Source organism: Ursus arctos, unplaced genomic scaffold, assembly GCF_023065955.2.
Source record: "Ursus arctos isolate Adak ecotype North America unplaced genomic scaffold, UrsArc2.0 scaffold_3, whole genome shotgun sequence".
In the NCBI taxonomy this organism is placed as follows: domain Eukaryota; kingdom Metazoa; phylum Chordata; class Mammalia; order Carnivora; family Ursidae; genus Ursus; species Ursus arctos.
The window spans coordinates 102128827-102148860 of record NW_026622985.1 but is presented as its reverse complement, the minus strand read 5'-3'; the positions used below and the strand labels follow the sequence as shown (position 1 = coordinate 102148860).

The 20034-nt window shown below is 41.1% G+C and overlaps 1 protein-coding gene across 7 annotated transcripts in view; it reads left to right on the top strand.

The window, feature by feature from the left end:
- ESYT2 (extended synaptotagmin 2) overlaps positions 1-18948 on the top strand; it is an 81407-nt gene extending 62459 nt beyond the window's left edge. For 6 of the 7 annotated variants that reach the window (XM_057304401.1, XM_048213078.2, XM_057304400.1 and 3 more), the window contains 9 exons: positions 3845-3919; positions 4693-4779; positions 9011-9160; positions 10382-10767; positions 11944-12042; positions 13374-13505; positions 15247-15352; positions 16055-16104; positions 16201-18948. In XM_057304401.1, the coding sequence (XP_057160384.1) occupies positions 3845-3919; positions 4693-4779; positions 9011-9160; positions 10382-10767; positions 11944-12042; positions 13374-13505; positions 15247-15352; positions 16055-16104; positions 16201-16246 (1131 nt within the window). In that variant the 3' untranslated portion in view covers positions 16247-18948. Of the gene's footprint in view, positions 1-585; positions 649-3844; positions 3920-4692; positions 4780-9010; positions 9161-10381; positions 10768-11943; positions 12043-13373; positions 13506-15246; positions 15353-16054; positions 16105-16200 lie in introns of all 7 variants that reach the window. The other variant, XM_026479246.4, reaches the window with a different exon arrangement.
- The last annotated feature ends 1086 nt before the right edge of the window (positions 18949-20034 follow it).

The following is a 20034-nucleotide window of genomic DNA, read 5'->3' as shown; positions in this document are numbered from 1 at the left end:
AAATGATGTGATCAGCTTCTGCATTTGATGCTCGGGAGAAAATGGGAGTGAAGTGGAGAAGGCCCACTCCTGCTGTGGTTTTGCGCGGAGAGGGTAAATTTCAGAAGGAAGTAAAGTAACATCTGCTAGGCTAGGATACGGTCTGACTTGAGAGCAATTTGAGCATGTACAGCACATTTGTTTGTAGTTTTTCCTGTAGTGTATTTATGGTTGATATTTTAGGGGTTTATTCAAGTAAAGGATAGGAAATAGAATCCTTTCTTAAAGTGTCACTCCTGGGTTTTTCAAATCCCAAAGACAAGAGGGCTGGGAGTATAAAAAGAACAATAATCCTAAAGGAACATAGTAATCATAGAAGAAATGTGTTTTGATATTTATAAAGGCTTATTCTAAGATAAAATCTTGGGTGTAAAGAATTGTATGTGCTAAAAATGAGTTTTACTGGTTTTTTGTGTCATTCTTGTTGGTGGTTTTCATTTAAAGATTTTTTTGTTCTCATAAATTTTCGTGTCATTAACCTTACATAAACTCCTCGTTGCATGTTTTATTAACCCTTGGTATATTCATTTTCTTCTGACTTGAAAGAGTAACCCATTAGAATTTAACCCTGATGTCTTGAAGAAGTCTGCAGTTCAGAAAGCTTTAAAGGTAAACTAATAGCTTCCCTTTGAAAAGTTAATTGAAACATATTGAAAGAGATGATGCTTTTTAACTCTCATGGGTCTATTGACAAATTGCCTGCCTACTAATGTAGTAATTAGTTGTCTAGTTAGAGAGATCCTTTTTTGTTACCTGAGAATTAGTAGTTAGAAGAATTTGTCAACTTTGAAGATAAATTTTATAAAGTACCAGTATGATAAATTAGACTTCTCGCCTCTTGGCCTTAGGCAGCAGTATCTACGATGGTTTTAAATCATCTGCATTTTAATTGGATTTGAATTTGTGAAAATGGTGAAATAGAAGGTCTATTTAAAAACTTAACCAATTTTTAGATTATGATTTCAAGGTATTCCTTCCTTGTGCACTGTGACTATCCATTTAGAAATCACCTCTTCCAATATGCTAAGTTAGGGCCATTTCTGAGTTGGTGACCTCATGGCTTTTGGTGCTGCTGGGTTTGGGTGACAGATCTTTCGAGAAGCTTTAAATTTCATTAAATGAGGTATATTGAAAACTAAGCTCCACTCCCTAAAACAACATGAACATGTATTTTCTGGCTAAATTGTTAACTTTTCTATGACTTACAGTGTTTTTTTATTTTTTTCTCTGATTTCTTGAACATTTTAGTCTTAAATATTTGGGTTGGGGGGTAGATCAAGTGTAATTGTTTTAAGAAAATTCTATCCAAAGGAATCAGGAATGGTTTTTAATCAACTTCATCTAGGAAAATAAGTTCAGTTTTAAAAGTGAGCAAGACAAATAGTTTCTGCTTTCTGACACAGGATTTATTAAGCCCTTACCTACCCTGAGATGAAGTGTGGCCTAGCAGTGAATTACTCCTTTGCAGTACTAGTTAGCACAGCCGTTGAAGTAACTGTTCTCAGAACACTGGAAGGAATGAGATCAACAGTCTCTCCTCACCATTTCTTTGAAATCTGAGGATCATTGACCAGCAAGACATTATGGTTGGGAATGAAGGCTCTAAGTCAGACTGTCTGGGTTTGAACTGCAGCCTGGCCCACTCATCAGTGTGACCTATAGCAAGATTTTTAATCCTCTGTTATTTATAGACTGGAAGTGATATGATATTTTTTGGAGTTATCAAGTAAATAAGATCATGCATGTAAAAGAGCTCAGTGTAGCAATTAATTGTTATGACATCATTTCATTTAAACCTAACAAGGTTTGTTTGGAAATGGTTTTGTGTCCATTTTTCAGACATGAAAACCAAGTTTCAAATAGATGAAATATGTAAGTCTCAGTAATCAATTGCAAACAGCTGAAATTTAATTCAAGACAGTCTAACTTAACTCATATTTTTGGAGTGCCTGGCTGGCTCAGTCAGTAGAGCATGTGACTCTTAATCTCAGGGTCATGAGTTCAAGCCCCACACTGGGCGTGGAGCCTACTTAAAATGTTAAAAAAATAAATGAAAACTCATGTTTTCATTATGCCCATATGTCCGACTTGTGCTCATGCATTTTGAATATAGCAGCATGGTAGAAGACTTAGTGGTTTTACCTTATTTCATGAAGTGTAAAACATCATTCATTTAAAAATACACCACTAATTTATGTACCACTAAGAAAGAAAAAAAAAAAATTCCAGTTAGGGCTTGATAGTGTTTGTTTATTAGAAGAATTTTTAGGCTTAGGATAAATACAGATTTTTATTACATCACACACAACAAAAGGAAAATGGAAGCAAAATAAATCAGTTAAAGCAAGAACAACTGTCTCACAATTGGGACCTGCCTAAAAACCAATTGTAAGTTTCATTCTGTTTTCAAGAGATGTTAGAAAGTTTAAAAAAAAAAAAAGTGTCTCAGAATTGATAAGATACAGTAACTCTAGGAATGAATGGCTACTTTTTCGGAGATGAAGTGACTTATATTAGCCAAGAAACAGTTTTTGTATCAATGCAGTTGCTGTATCAGAAGCTGCTATAGCTTAAGACAATTTTATTTCCCTAGAATGTAACGGAATCCTGGTCCGTGGCTCTGCCGTTCAAATTCCTCCAGCCAAAAATGGCATCGCAAAGGGAGGACACCACTCCTTGAAGGCCAGACTGTTAACCTGGCCACACCCAAGTACAAGGGAAATTCAGAAATGGAATTTTCTTGTACAGAGGACTTGTGTTCAGCTGGAACTCCGGGCTTCCAGTATTAAAGGAAGGATTTAGGGGAAAAGTTAGTATTCTCTGCCACAGTAGTCTATAGCCTTGGATATTTTTTTAACAATATTTATTTCATTTTGCAGAATTTATTTTCATCAGAAAGATGAACCAGAAAATAAATTGTCACAGTATGTTTGGGCTAGTAATATTTTATTCTGATAAGCATATGAATTTGATGCCTATCTCTGTCATTGCTGCAGTGTTGAGGATTGACTTTGAAATTGTTTAACTAAAAAACACTTTTGTGACCTTCTAATTCCCACTAACACAGATATTTAACTGCATCTTCTTGTGGGGCTAAGTTATAAATAAACCTCATGTCCCATATATGTTGTGTTTTACTACGTTCTATCACCCGTCTGCTAAAGTATGCCTCTTACCATTTTTTTCTTATTCCTGAATTTTTTTCATATTTATATCTGCTTAATTTAATGCAATTCTAGATTGATGTTTATTCTTCCAGTGAGAATTACTTAGGAGCTGGTAAGCAAGATTCGATATCTGATAGCTACATGTTTGCACAGAAGGTACTAAGTTAAAAACATGAAGACGTCTCTGATACTTTGTAGTATCTTTATTATTTCAACCAGGGGACTGTTCTGAATTGTACACTCCTACCTTTGCCCTTCCTCATGCTTTCTGTTTCCATTCGCTGCACATTCATCTTCTTATGCGAGAAAGATAAGTTCTGAAAGCTGGAATTAGCATTAAAGATTTTCGGAAGATTCCATTTTTCCAAAATAACTTGCTTTAAAAATAAAAGACCTTAGCATTTAAAAATCATATGCAAACAGGAATTTTCTTAATTTTTCACACAGTAGATACAATTTTGCTTTGGGATATGCTCAGCAATTATTTTCCAATTAAATTGTTCCCAGATATTCCCTGTAACTGAAGTATCAGAAATAAATAGAAGTGACTATTAATATGAGCCAATAATCTCATTTTTAGTAAGCCCCATTTCAAGATGTATGCTTACTTATTTTGTCTGTTTTTTGTTTTTGGATAGTCAGGGAAGAAAATAAACAGCAATCCAAACCCTCTTGTCCAGATGTCAGTTGGACACAAGGCCCAGGAGAGCAAGGTAAGATTCTGACTAGTTTCCTGTGATGTCACTGTCACAAGTCTTAGATGAGAATGGTCAGCTGGCTGATGGTGTAGGCGTGAGATTGTTGATTTCCATATCTTTCTCTTGTTTTCTCAAATCAACTCATAGATAACTATTTCTTTATAGGGTAACAAATATATTGTTCGTTTTTTTAAAATAACATTAAAAATATAATATGCTTTTTGCTTGATTTCATAGATAAATGACATGCGATAAATTTCTAAGTTTCCTTTGAATGCGCTATAAATATTTTGTTTGAAAGATAACCAACAGTCCTTAAAATTCAACAAACGCAATTCTATTTAAAAATTGAGAGGTCATTGCTGTTGCTATAATGTCTTCTGCTTTCTTAATGTAAGAAAAGCATTTCAGGAATTATTTAAAGTTATAGGCCATTGTTCACTTTTAAATGTTCACAATTTAAGAAGCTTCCTGACTTACCAGCATTATGTAGAGGAAGAGGTAGAACAGAGGCCAGACAGAGCAGATGACGTCTTGTCATTGAGATGGGCACGCAGTTGGGATTTCATAACAGTTCATTTCCCTGACGCACTCTAAAAGCTTTGGACCATTTCCGTCTGTGAACACTTTTCACAAGTAATATATAGTAGCACTGCTCAGTAAATAAATGACTTGGAACTTAATTAAAGTCATCCTAAGCTTCCAAACACAGTAAATGAATAAACACAGTGTTGGTGGCGTTTTCCACAGAAAATGTCAGAGAGCTGATATTTGGTTCTTTCTTTCAGATTCGGTACAAAACCAATGAGCCTGTGTGGGAGGAAAACTTCACCTTCTTCATTCACAATCCCAAGCGCCAGGACCTCGAAGTAGAGGTATTTTATTTGAATTTCTTAATAGAACCGTAGAAATAGAGCCAACGTACAAATTGCTGCACGGATTTAAAGAGTACAGTTTATGGGACCCATCATCATAATCAATACATCTTCGTCAGACTTATCCCTAAGTAATTCATACTTTTCGATATGTAATTTTTTTTCAATTTTCAACTTTTGATGCTTGTTTCTAGTATCTAGAAATGCAACTGACTTTTGTATATTGATATTGTACTTGGTTATTGTCAGCTTTTTGTGGATACTTTAGGATTGCTTTCTATGTGGCAGTCATGTTTTCTCTAATAATGTCACTTCTACTTCCGTGTTTCCAGTCTGGGTACCTTTCACTCCCTTTTCTTGCCTTGTTCCCCTGCTGTGGCCCTCCCACCTCTGGAGTGAGGAGACATCTTCGCCTCCTTCCCGGTCTTAAGGGGAGAGCCTCAGAGTTTCATCATTAAGTCTGTTGTTTTCGGAAGTTTCCTTCTACTCCAGCTACTAACTAGTTTGCTCAGTGTTTTTTTCATGAATGGATGTTGAATTTTCTCAAAGCCTTTTCTGCAGTTATTGAGATGATTATATGGTTTTTCCTTTTATGTTTGTAAATATGGTAAAACATATTGTTGATTTTCAATATTAAACCTTGCAAACCTTTATTTGGGGATAAACTCCACTTGGTCATGATGTAATATCCTTTTTATGTATTCAGTTTAACTTGCTAAAATTTTGTGATGAATTTTTGTATCTTAGTCATGAAAGATACTAATCTGTAAGTTTGTTTTCTTGTAATGCTAGTTTTTGTATCAGGGTAATGCAGTCCTCATAGAATGAGTTGGGGAGTGTTCTCTCCTGGGCATTTTTCTAGAAGAGTTTATGTAGAGTTGGGTTTTTTCCTCACAGGCTTGGAGAATTCCACCAGTGAGGCCATCTTGGCCTGTAGTTTTGTAAGAAAGCATTTAAATACAAATTAATTTCCATTAATAGATATAGACCTATTATCTGTTTTTTCTTAATGATTTTTTATATTTATGCCTTTCAAGGAATTCATCCATTTCATCTAAATTGTTGAATTTCTTGGCACAACATTATTCAGAATATCCCTTTACTGTCCTTTTAATGTCCTAGAAAGATGTCCCCTTTCTTGTTTTTGATACTGGTAATTTTCATGTTCCCTCTCTTACCCCTGATCAGTTTGGTAAGAGGTCTATCAGTTTTATTTTCTTAAAGGACCATCATGCATTGTTACTGATGAAAAGTCTGCTGCTGTTAAAGTTTGGAAAATTTTTGGCCAATATTTTCCTCAGATTTTTCCCTGCCTCAAGTGTCTCTTCTGTTGTCAATCCCATCCTGTGTGTTTTTCATCTCAGAAGTAAACACTTGGATCTTTTTCTCTTCCGTGTCTTTCCTGTACCTTCTTGTGTTTACTATGTGAGAGTTTTTGGTGCCTTGTTACTCATTCTGTCGTCTGTATAATTGCTGGATCTGCTTCTACGAATTATTTTCCCTCATTATGGGTCATATATTCCTGCTGCTTTGGTTGCCTAGTCATTTTTCATTGTGAATTTTACATTATTGAGTGCTGGGGGAGGTTTTTATTCCTTTAAATATTTTGGAGCTTTGTTCTCATTTGCAAGTAAGTAACTTGGAAACACTGAGCCTTTCACGGTTTGATTTAAGTTTTGATAGGCAGGCCCAACAGCCTTTAATCTTGGGATCATGTGGCCTCACTCATCTGATGCCCTAGTGTTACGGGATTTCTCATCACTGCTGGAATGGGTACTGTCCGCAGCCCTTTGTGCTCTGGGAATTGTCCCCTGCTCCTCTTGGGGACATCTTTCCTGGCCTCAGGTAGTTTGCTCCCTCCTGTGCTGATTGGCTGAAGATGAGGGGTCTTCAGAGGCCTCTAGCTCTCTCTGGAACCTCCTGCTTCCTGATTTCTTCACCCTGTGTCCTCAACTCAGGGCAGCCACTCACATCTCTCTGGGGTCCTTATGCCAGAACCATGGCCTGGACACCGTCCGGGCAGGGAATACTTGTCAGGCTCACCTCAGTTGGTTTCCATACTCTCAGGGCACTCCTGTGTCCAGTGTCTCATGTTGTCCAGCCCAGACCCCATCGTCCCATACATTTTGTCTGGTTCTTAAGCTAACGTGGGATGATAAATTTAGGTCTGGCTACTCCATCATGGCCAGAAGTGAAGTCCTCCACATGTTTGAACATACATAATATATATAAGTTATATTCTCGGGAGGAGTCCGAGGTTCTTGAATGTACACCTGTTACTCTCAGTGGTCGTATATTCTGCCCTCCTCTCACATTAGCTCAGCTCCAAGGAAAGTGCCAGGTGGGTCACACAGCTCATGTGCTCATTTCCGTTGCCGGCATACTGAACATGCTAGTCTAAACAATCCTAGTTCTCCCCCCTTTTTTTCTGGTTATGACTTATTTCCCAGCGTGCAATCTTTGAGAAGCTTAACGGCCTCCATTTTCTGTTTGTGTGTACAACTCTGACTTCGTTCCTCAGCCCCTTCAGATCGTGAGGACTGAGAGGGGATGTCCTGCCATGGTGTGGTCATAGCTCCTTGACTGTCGGTCGTGCCCAACCTGTTTCATTATTCTGTGTTTGCTGTTTTATATTTCTGCATTCTGTTTTATACAAAATGTACATGTTTAGCTAATTGTTGTATTTTGTATTTTTCTAGCTAATTTTTTCTTCATAAATCACACTATTTTTCAAATAATCTATAATTACAGAATCTTTAATTTTTTTTTTTTTTTTAAGATTTTATTTATGCGAGGGACTCCTGGGTGGCTCAGTCAGTTAAGCGTCTTGCCTTCAGCTCAGGTCATGATCTCGGGGTCCTGGGATCAAGCCTCATGGCTGGCTCCCTGCTCAGCAGGGAGTCTGCTTGTTCTCTGCCCCACCCCCTGCTTGTGCGTGCTCACTCGCTCTCTCTGTCTCTCTCTCTCAAAAAATAAATCTTTTTAAAAATGCTTTTGTGATTACAGTTTAAGGAGAAATAAGCAATCAGGCTTTTAAGTGTTCATATTTAGTTAGCGTCTTTGACCACTTACTTTCAAATAGTCTGTGAAATCTCTAATGTTCTTACTGTATTCAGTTAAACTATTTTGTGTTACTGGGACACCTGGATGGTTCAGTCGGTAGAGCATGCAATTCTTGATCTCAGGATCATGCATTCAAGCCCCACATTGTGTGTGGGGCCTACTTTTAAAAAATAATATATTTCTTAAAAAAACAAAAAACTATTTTGTATTACAACGGTCTAACAGGAATAGTACCTGTTAGAGAAGTAATGCTGAAGGGTATAATTCAGGAGACAGAAATTGCCATACATTTAAAGTGGATGCTACGAATTTTCAAAACAACCAGGTAGATTTTGAATAGGGAATGCTTAAAAGGTACTTAGAAGGGGCGCCTGGATGGCTCAGTTGGTTAAGCGTCTGCCTTTGGTTCAGGTCATGATTCCAAGGTCCTAGGATTGAGCCCCATGTCAGCCTCCCTGCTCAGCGGGGAGTCTGCTTCTCCCTCTCCCCCTGCTGCTCCCCCTACTTGTGCTCCCTCTCTCTGTCAAATAAATAAATGAAATTAAAAAAAAAAATAAGGCATTTAGAAATGTTTTTCTCCATAAACAAGTATCACCAGTAGAAACTTAATAAGACACATCACCGTGAATGTGTATTGTCACCATTTTCACAGAATTTAAGGTATTTCGGGGCACCTGGTTGGCTCAGTTATTAAGCGTCTGCCTTCGGTTCAGGTCATGATCCCAGCGTTCTGGAATTGAGCCCCACGTCAGGCTCCGTGCTCAGCGGGAGGCCTGCTTCTCCCTCTCACACTCCCCCTGCTTGTGTTCCCTTTCTTACTGCCTCTTTCTCTGTCAAATAAATAAAATCTTTAAAAAAAAGAATTTAAGACATTTCTTCCTAATCTTCAGATTTGTGTGGACTGCTCCCTCTTAACTCATGGTTCTAATTACATTTGCATTTTACAATTACATTACAACTCATTACAACTATGTGATGAGGAGGTGACAGGCACATGGGGCTTGGACACAGTGTAACCTCACTCATCACAGCATTCTGAGGGTGTCAGTCATTTATGAGAACCCTACCTAGAGATGGTGGAAGTGTTTTTTTAAAGACTGGATTTTGGACATTTATATGGTTTGTCTTTGCCTTCAGAGCTAAGTGTGTTCTGTTGTGTATCCCTCAGGTGAAAGATGAACAGCATCAGTGTTCTCTGGGCCATCTGAAGATCCCTCTCAGTCAGCTGCTTACCAGCGATGACATGACCATGAACCAGCGATTCCAACTCAGTAATTCAGGTCCCAACAGCACTCTGAAGATGAAGATCGCCCTCAGGGTACTGTAGTCTTCTGCAGCAGGTGCAGGAGTGGACGGGGTAATGGGCAACACTGCTGACGCTTGTGGGCACTGCTCCAGAGTGTGGCAGAGGGCACGGGGCACTCGTCTGGGGAGCGAGGAAGCCACTGCTGATGGATTCCAGGTGCCCAAGGGAGAGATAATTGAGGCTTGGACTCAGACATCTGCCCAAGTTGGCGTTCCAGATTGCTTGAGCAGGCCAAGTTAAATTTTCAAAGGCCATTCAGGAGAGAAAATTTAATAAAATTCTACAAGATGGTAGAAATTACAAACAAAAAATTTTTGTCTGAAGTAGACAGTGATTCTTGTGAGTGCCTAAGGAAATGTTCAAAATTAATAAAGTTGGCAAACAGATGAAAAATGCTAAAACTCACTAATTTTTAAAATGGAAATTAAAAGGAACCCACTTTTTAAAAAATTGAAGCACACTTAGTCTCTGGAGCATGCAGTGTACATGGTCTCTTTGCACTTGGTCCCAACTCTGGGGATCAGCACAGTTTCTCCAGAAAGGCCTACAGTGTCTCCAGGCCATAAACGAAAAAGCCCATGAGCCAAGAATCCTTTTTCTGCAAATCTGACTTTCAGTAAGAAGGCAGAATGCAGAGAGATCATGAACATGAAGATATTTTCTGCAGCCTTATTTTATAAACACGGGAAGAGGTGACACTGTCACTAACCCCAGGGTGCAGGGTTTGTGGGGTACAGGCTCTGCTCGGTGGAGTATTGCACACCTGGACACAACAGATGAAAGCCAGCAAAGCAAAGGGTCCACATGCTCACGCAAGCTGAGGAGCGTGAGGCCTGCTCCTGCATTGAGGCTGTGTGTGTGGTGGCCCCCTGGGGAGGGTGTCCTTGCCTCTCATCCTTTCTTGGGGGCTCTCGGCTCAGACTCGCCCAGCAGTGACATCACCCCACAACTGTGCAGGAATGTGTGCAAATGGAAGAGGCTGAAGAGAAACGCAGAAGTGACATTTACATCACGGAAGTGATACTTTAATTCGTTAGACTTTCCTTTTCCTAAACTGACTGTAATATGGTGTTACTTTAATAATAGAGTAGCTGAACATACAGACTAGATTGTTTACACTGTTTTGTGCCAACTTTTAAAGAAACATTTGGAAGTGAATCTATCTGAAGCCATTCAGGTATCCGGCTGTTCTAGTGTCACTGATTTTAATTTCATGTTTACTTCCACCTGTAGGTACTCCACCTCGAAAAGCAAGAAAGGTCTCCAGACCACCAACACTCAGCTCAAGTAAAGCGACCCTCTGTTTCTAAAGAAGGGAGGAAAATCTCTGTCAGATCTCAGATGTCTGCATCGCCAGGCTCTGGTGATAGCAGCACAGCCCCATGCACGCCCGTCATTGGGAGCGGCGATAAGCCTGGTGGGGAAGAGAGAGCCCAGCCTGTGGAGGCCAGCCCCCAGGGACCACGAGACCTGGGCAGAAGCTCCTCCAGCCTCCAGGCTGTTGCCACCTGCTCCCCGAGCCATGTCTCCGTCAAGGAGCCCACCCCAAGCATAGCCTCAGACATATCACTGCCCATTGCCACCCAGGAGCTTCGGCAGAGACTGCGGCAGCTGGAGAAGTAACTAGACGTCCCCTTTGTTCTTGTCAAATCAGAACACATCTTTCATGCTGCAGAGAAGGGATATCATCTTAAGTTGGTTAAAAGAACTTAAGGTGGCTTTGGCTGTTTACTCATTGAGTCTTTGACTTTGAAAATAAATCTGCCATTTTCTAGGGCCTAATGTTTGGCTCATTTAAAGATCAGGAAGCAGTGGGTAACGGGTTCCGTGACTAGGAAAGGGTCTGAAGCCACGGTGTGCCTGTCCTCAGACCAGAAAGGCGGGTTCTAGAGCTGAGGTGCGCTCTTAGCACAATAGTTGTGTCTGCTATAAGAACAGGTCCTGTGTGCTCAGTGTTATGACCACTGGCCATTGTTGTCGAGTGTTTGGATTCATAGATGTGCCCCTGGGTTCTTGAGAGAAGGAGGAAAACAGCTTACAGTTATCGCAAGCTTCAGATGTTAGCCTTTTCCTCTCAGAGGAAGGAGTAAGCTTGCCCTTTGAAGCTGTTCTTCCTGTCTGCTGTTCTCAGAGGTGTGTTGAGGAATCAGAAGTGGAGGCAGAGATGAGATGAGTGCTCCTGGGGGTAGAGGAAGGGTGCAGCTCTGTGACCCACACCCAGCATACTTTTCTCCTTCGTGCTTCCTCACGTCCGCTATTTTGGGAAAAAAAAAAAGAAGAAACCAGTCCCTTCCTCTCTTGCTCTAAAAGGAAATAGAATTTTAAATAAGAAAGTACTTTTTCACAGGAGCCAAATTTGGGGAGTAGCTGGACTGGTCTTGGGGGACGTTGCACTGGAGCAGCTGTTGGTGGTCTTGGGAGTCTGTGCTTCAAGCCTGTCAGAGCGAGCCAAGGGGTAGTGCTGTGTCAGACAGGCTGCCAGTAAAAGCAAGCCAATGTGTGTGGGGCTTTGAGAAAGCATGTGTAGGTTAGGGTAGTGACAGAATTGATGTTTGCAATTAGGAGACCTCCGAGTCTCATTTTTACCATGGACCCTAACTGAAAAAGCTGTCAGTTCTGAATGATTAAGTTATGTTGAAACCTTATTTGAAATGTGAGTTCAGCTGGTTGATTAAGAGTCCAGAGTTCAAATTTTGTTCAAGTCCATGGGTAATGAATTTGGTTCCTTCTTGTACCAGTGACGCACAGCCCTTCAGTTCTGAGGAGAGCTGTAACTTCCTGCTTTGCTTCCCCAGTGGGACAACGCTGGGGCAGTCGCCCCTGGGGCAGATCCAGCTGACCATCCGGCATAGCTCACAGAGAAACAAGCTCGTGGTGGTCGTGCACTCCTGCAGGTGAGCTGGGCACCCTGGGGCCCCAGGGTAGCCATTACATGGGGAGCAAAACACTGAGTTGTAGCCTCACCAAACATCTTTGAAGAACAAAGTCATGAGATTGTACCATAATCCTAGTATTCAGTGTTGTATTCTTGCTTTGTTCTCGACATTGTTTCGTAAGTATCTTCTCTTCATAGCCGTTTTGGTGGCTTTGTAGTACACTCTTGAGCTGCCATCCTGGATGTTTAGATTGTCCGTATTACATGTAGCGTAGTAAAGAACATATCTTTCTTTTCTTGAAGTGTCTTCTTGGGATTAAATTTCCAGGAGCAAAGTTATATCAATTCAGAGAATCCAAAGAAGTTTATGGGATTGTGATAGGTATTATCAATAGTCTTTCAAGACCATTTCTGGAGCATACTGTTTGATATTGGCACCCAAGGGTACAGGTGTGCCTTTCCCACCCCCCCATCGGGAACAGTTTATTGTCAGTGTACTAATTTAGTAAGTGTAACATGAGATGACAGTGTTGCTTTAATTTGTATTTGATTAGTGATGATAGTATGCAGCCAGCTAATTATTTCCCTTTTAGGTAACTTGTCCATCTCAGTAGAAGTTATGATATAAACGTATGACATAAATATTTGAATCTTTTAAAAGACTGTTAGAAACATAGGAAGCTAAAATTAGTGACATTTAGAAATATTATAGAAGTGTAGGGTTCAGTTTCATACCTGTTTATTGAGCGCTCTGTGGATTCTCGCTGTGAGATGATTACTGTCACACAGGACTCTCCCCAAGTAATCCCCGAACTAGGTTTTCAGGTTGATCAGCACGTGCATAATTTGAAGTAGGTGCATGTAGTTAAATGCCAGACTGTGCTTGGCTCTCTTCTCCCGGGGGAAGAGCCGCAGGGCTGCACAGAGGGGTGAAAGGTTCATCAACGAAGGGCAGAGAGTGGAGTGAGCAGCCTGAGCTGGCGCCGAGGAGGGCGGGGGGCCTCGCTGGGGTCTCCCGGAGGGCTGCTTCCCTTGGCTGTAGGGCCGACCACACTTCCTCACTGGGAAAAGACAGACAGTGTAAGTACTGTGGAAAGATACACCAGCAGTTGCCATTTTCAAAGCAGAACAAGGTATCAGAATGTCCCCCAAATACTGGGCTCAAGAAATGGAGGCAGAAGTCATCTCCACCAACAAGTGAGCACGGGATGAAGACAGAAGCACACTTTGCTCCTTTGTGCTTCTCAGTGGTTCAGATAAATGGGAAATCAGAATAGTGAGTTTGAACATGACGCTAATGGTCATTTTCCTAGATTGTAATGTCTCGTGTCCTCTGGTTTGCGTCATAAGAAATCTCATTGCGTTCTCTGAAGACGGCTCTGACCCCTACGTCCGCGTGTATTTGTTACCAGACAAGAGGAGGTCGGGACGGAGGAAAACACACGTGTCGAAGAGAACACTGAACCCCGTGTTTGACCAGAGGTATGTGTCTACTCGGGGGGGAGCAGATTACTGAATCATCAAATGAGGAAGGCTCGATCAGTACCTTTGACTGACTGATGCATTCAAACCAACACTCTTGTTGGGTGGTATCAGTGAAGAATTTGAGATGAGCACCCACAGACTTGCCAACATAAATAGATAAACATTTTGGATTTCATCTAGAAGCGCTAAGCATAGTAAGTCCAAGTTGTGAACATTGTGGAAGAGAGACTCATGATTGAGGACCTTAAAGAACTTTCATTTTGTGGGGTTGTAAAAACAGAATTTAAAATAAGTATATTTTAATTTTTTTCTTCAAATTTTTATTTAAATTCTAGTTAGTGAACATACAATGTAATATTGGTTTCAGGAATAGAATTCAGTGGTTCGTCACTTACAACACCCAATGCTTGATTTTAAATTTTATTTTAAATAATAATAAGTCTATAACATCTTAAAATATTCTCCTGAAAAAGAAAAGTAGTTTCCAAAACAATTATATATATATATGGCATTTTTGTTTAACATTTTTACAGATCTCTATAGTGGTTTGTCTTAATAAAGGTCCTACTGCTTCTGCTCTCAGTCTGATGTGCTCATCTCCAGAGAGGGTCTCGGGTGGCCTCCAGGGGCCTCAAGCCACATTGAAATGAGCCTCAGTCTAGGGGTGCCTGGTGGCTCAGCCGTTAAGCGTCTGCCTTCGGCTCAGGTCATGATCCCAGGGTCCTGGGATCCAGCCCCGCATCGGACTCCCTGCTTGGCGGGAACCCTGCTTCTCCCTCTCACACTCCCCCTGCTTGTGTTCCCTCTCTCGCTATCTCTGTCAAATAAATAAGTAAAATCTTTTAATAAATAAGCCTCAGTCTGTGCAAACTGGGTGCCTTACGTTACGGTCTCTATAGCTAAAAATCCACCAGCATTTTGGGAAATAATAAAGTCAAATGGTGTCAAAATATCTGTCACTTCTGTTTACATGTATCTTCAGAGGGACTGGTCGTTCTATGATAACTTCATGCCAATAGCTCTGTTTAAACCACGGTCATAAACTGACAGGCATGCCGCAGATCCTGGTGGGGGTGTGTTTTGACAGTGTTCTCACTTAGCCCCCAGCATTTAAGGATTCAGAGACCCCACCTGCAAGGCTGGGTTTCTAGCTGCTCCAGCTGCTTGGAAAGGCAGGTAGCCTTCCAGCCACATCCCTGCAGGGCCTCAGCGCTCTGTTCTCTGGTTTACCAGAGACCCTGCCTCACAATGGCAGGACACCAGCCAGCTTTGAGGACTTGGTGCCCTGGAGGCATTTTGGGTTGCGGTGTCTGACCTCAGCCATTAGAAAGTGCCCTGCAGATCTGTTTGCTTCCATGAGGCTGTTATCACTTAGTTCGCTAACCCGGTCATTGTAATTACTGTTCTTTAGTCTTTAGGCCTGGATGAGTGAACTGATCTGGACTCCCGGCTGTGTTCTACAAATGTCCCCAGTCCCCCATCATTCTAACTATTATAAATACAACATCCCATACTTAGGGTGCAAGAGTCAGCACGCATGTTTGGAAAATAATGGGAAAAAATTGTTTTTGAGTCTTCATGAAATGCCAGATCCAAACACTGAAAAGAACTCAATTGTGTAATAAAAAATCAGTGTAGCATTTGGACCTGTCTCATAAGCAGAAATGTCTTTTTTTAGTTATAAAATACAATAAAATTAGGGGGAAATTTAAGGAAGGTCCTCTTTTCTCCATGTCAGCTTTGATTTCAGCGTTTCATTACCAGAAGTACAGAGGAGAACGTTGGATGTAGCAGTGAAGAACAGTGGCGGCTTCCTGTCCAAAGATAAAGGGCTTCTTGGCAAAGTAAGTTTGAAAAATATCTTTGGTCAGGTCCTGCATTGTATAAACATGAAACACTTACCCAAAGTGCATTTTTCTTTAGACCATACTTAAATAAGTGGAAAGAGGTGAACGTCCTCTGTGATTACGCTTATCTATAAAATAGTGGATTATAAAAGACCGTGTTGTCTAAAACCTGAGTACATTTTGAAGATTATTTTTAAATTATTTTCATTGATTTTATGTATTCATATTGTTGGTATATGATTCATCTAACAAATTAGTGGCTTTATTTCTGAATTTATTCTAGTCTTTGTGTAAATTCACATGGAACTCTTGCATAAGATTGTATATTCTTTAATATTGAATGTACACAAAGGTCAAGTTAGGGAAGAGGAGTTTTCAGTTATAGGTACCAGTTACTGGTGATCCCTACCAGCTGTGCTGCCGTTAATGGCGCGTGAGCCAATATCCTTGTAAATTATCTGCACTGATTCTTGTTAATAACTGAATTTTGAGACTGCTGGGTACAGGGTGGAGCTCTTGGATGTGACCCACTATATCATTCATGGGGGGTCATCAGAGCCCAAAACACTGACAGGGAGAGACTCAAGATAATAGAGAGTGAGTTCCAGACTGGGGCAGGAGGAGGTTCGAGAGGCTGGGAGGATTGTGGGGGGTGAGCAGGGGCTGCTGCACCCACTGTAACAAATGTTCCACCCACAGGTGTTGGTTGGTCTGGCGTCCGAAGAACTAGCCAAGGGTTGGACCCAGTGGTGAGTGTCCTACCACAGATGAGCCCTGTGTGTTTACCTCACAACAGTCTCTCCAGTTGACCTCACGTCTGTCCTCCTCTCCGTGTGCACCCCCAGGTATGACCTCACGGAAGATGGCACGAGACCACACGTGGTGACGTAGTCCATGCCGGGCGCGAGGAGCCCACCCTTGTGTGCTCAGAGCACGCCTTCCCGCACATGTACCAATACTGTTTTTATAATTTCAGTGTATTTAGTTATATAAATCTTAATAGTTTTATAAACCATGTTGACATTTTAGGCATATTTGGCCAATATTATCATTAGATTTCGTATGTTTAATTTTCTGTAGTGTTTCACCAGTTATTACAGTGTGTAATAGGGTAGCAGATAGTTACCATGTCACGTAAAGCTGTATGTCAGTTGTATCTACTAGGAAGCAGATGTATGTATATGCTTTACTATTGCCTTGTTTTGTACACACTGAGGTACACTATGCCATGTAAATAGACTATTTTTTATAATCTCTACATGCTGGTTTAAATTCTGAAGAAAATGGATTAAGGAAATATATTTTTTTTCTTCTAAAATGTATTAAATTCTTATGACAGATAATCATTTTGTCTTTGCAGGGTAAAGTTCTCAGTGACCAATTTTATGGTGTTTCTTTTTAAAAAGAAAGGCTGAAAGATTAAATATTAGTATACTTCTGCCCATCATGAATGACGAAAGTATGCAAAATATTACCAGTTTCATAACTATAAAGATGTATTATTGAGTTAGTTGAAGTGCTTATAAGGAAAAGTGTGTAACTGAGTAATACAAAATACTAAGAGCATTGTCATGATTCATAAATCATGGTGCACTAATTTGAAATTTCTTACGTAAAATGAAATGTCTTAAGTTTATTTTTAATTGCCTGATATAACTTATTTATGAAGTAGTACACAGATACACAGTTATACGCCCTAAAATATAATACAAGTTTTCAGTGTTAGCAGTTAGGCTCTTGTGAAACCATCGGTCATGAGCTTTGTTAATTTCCAGTGTTTTCCCAGCCTGCGAAGACAGGCTCACGTGGTCACCATAAAGTTTGGGATAGATCTGGGTAAGTAGGTAGGAAGTTGTTTTAAAAACCAACAGCTCGTTCATCATCGGACGCCCTGTGCAAGGCCACGTGCTGCTGGGCCACAGGGTTCCAGCACGGCGGCTGTGGACTGTAAATAACCATTTCCTGAGTCTCCTCACTTATGCCGTGGCTGACCTCAGTACTGGGATATTGTTATACAGTTTTTATTTTGGAATATTTTTCTTCTGGGATTATTGTAGCATGTTTTGTGTACTCGAGTCCCAAGCCTCCTGGGGGATGAGGCTCTGCAGCAGTGTCCTTTGCTCTGCATGTCTCTGGGGAACGTGTGATGCAGGTGACTTCCTTAGCCATAGAACATTCTGAATCACGTATGCAGATCCTGGGGGGCTAGAGCTTTGTGACCGAAATTGGAGAGCTTACCGGAAATCCGTCTCGTGGACTCAAGGACTGCTCATGTGACCAAAATACCAAAGTGCCTGTGGTGGACGCCGATTGCTACTTCTGCACACTTCTGCCTTCCCGCAGATTTCACGTTTGTTTTACTGACAGTCGGAACCTGGGTTTGTTTCTGATGGAGTCTGTAGTTCACAGCACATTTCATGTAATCTTAAAGGTGGTATAATCTCACTGTTTCCTGCTTAGTGAAACTTCTCTATAAACCATGTCCAGCATTCGTGTCCAGGAGGAATTTATTCATACGTTGATGCACACATGAACATATATGCACACATGAAATTTAACTGTGGTATTTTAGTAGCATGATAAAGGCAGGTAGTTACTTATTAAATCTAGTTGCCTGCCCATGGTATTAGATTTATTGAAGACTTGTTTTTTTAATTCGGTCTGTTGAAGGGCTTCTGGCATAATCTATAAGAAGAGAACCACTCACTGAAATGCATCATAACCGTAATTTTTACCAGCATCCTAAACATTTGGGTTTTGCAATCATGTGCTCACCTATTTGGTATATGTTTACTTTATGGAATGCTTTAAGCAATGAGGCAAAATAAATACAATGAAAGGGAGAAAGCCAGTTAGCAGCATGACGCACGCCTTGTGATGCAGGGACTGGGGAGCCTGGAGACAGACCCATCTGCAGGTTCTGAGGCCCCGGCAGCAGGCTTCATTCTGCTGAAAAGGAAAGAAAGAAAGGAAAGGGACGACTCTAAAGACATTAAACGTTTCCCAATGTGACTCTGTCTCTTCTGGCAAGATGAGCCCTCAGTGGGAAGCTCTTATATTCTGTGGGGGAGGGGTGAGAATCACTGTCAAGGCCAGACTCAGCACTCCAGGGTTCTGTGATGGAGAACACTTGAGTTCTCAAAATGTTCGTCACTGGTTCTTAATAACTGATTCATCTAGGAAAAGGGAACGTTAACTTTTCTATATTGAGCCAAACCAATGGGAGGAAAATTAAATGAATTTGAATTCTGTTAGTTTGTACTACATTCTGTTAGTGGGTTGCTTATCCTGTGCCTTAAAATATGGAAGTGTGGCGGTGTTGTTTTCAAGTTTCAGATCGTAGCTGTAGTCACCGCGACTCATATTCTGTACTAGGAGAATTCATTTCGCAGCTACGCTTCATCAGGAGGCCAGCCCTTCTTCAAGAACCTAAGCTCAATGCAGACCAGTTTGTATGTGCGTTTACACTCTGGTCGTCACCCACTGCAAATGGAAAACAGAGCGTTTTTTAATTATTATAGAGTGTCCTTTTTGATCAACTAATTTTACATGACAATGCATGTATTTATTCAATAAACTTTTATGTTAGCTAACTTGTGATTTGTTTTTCCGTTGTCTTTTGAAATGAAGCTTTTAGTGTGGGGTCAAATAATTTGAAAAGTAGATATAATACATTATTTATAAATGCTATGTGTGAATTCTTTTATTTCCAAAAAGAGCTTGAGACCATTGATACTAATCTTCTTGTTCCCATCTTCTTTTTTTTTCTTTTTTTTTTTTTCTTTTTAGTAGTCTTTATGCCCAAGGTGGGCCTTAAACCCACAACCCTGAGATCAAGAGTCAGATGCTCTGCCAACTGAGCCAGCCAGGTGCCCCTCTCTTGTTCCCATCTTAATTTGACTCTGCCTGCGTTAGACTTGGAGTCTTGAAAACAGCTCTTATGAAAGACAATCACAAGTAGAAAAAAATAGTCTTTGAGGGTCTTTTTGTACACAGAGCCCTGAGAAGTGGTGACCCAGAGGCTGGCTGGAACAGGTGGGTAAGCACTAGGCCGGGCCCTGCTGGTGCCCGAGGCCACTGCATCACCCCGCCCCCTCCCTTCTGTGCTGCCTGCCACTAATCAGCCTCCTTTACCATCTTCAACCAGACGGTAAATGTGGACACACGCCAGTTTTCTTTCCGGTCCCTGTTTTAGTATTTACTCAGCATTCTGCTTGATAGCAGTGACACACCATGGTTTCCAAATTTTTATCTGGAGTACAGACTCTGCTTCTGGCTGAAGACCCGTTAACCCAGTGCCTCCTTGTTGGCCCTCTGCACTGGGAGGCCTCGTGGTGTTTCTGTCCATCGGTCAGCGTCTGCTGAGGAGCTTGAGATGGAGACCGAGACGGTCCCTCTGCCTCCCTCTGCCTCTCCCCCCATGTGAAGATAGCAGGTCCCTTAGTCCCGCCCCAGAATACATCCAGTTGGCTGTTGTCTTGAGTCCAAGCCACTGCCTTTCCCGTCTGTCAGCTCCCAGCGTTGGCACTTTGGCCTCCTCCCCCTGCATTCTCCATGCAGTGACCAAAGGGATCTTTGAAAACACACCTCTGACTCATTACTGCTCTCCATGCCCTTAGAAGAAAAACCAAGAGCGTATCAAGCTGTGAGACCCTCCTAACCGATTTCCTTCTACAGTG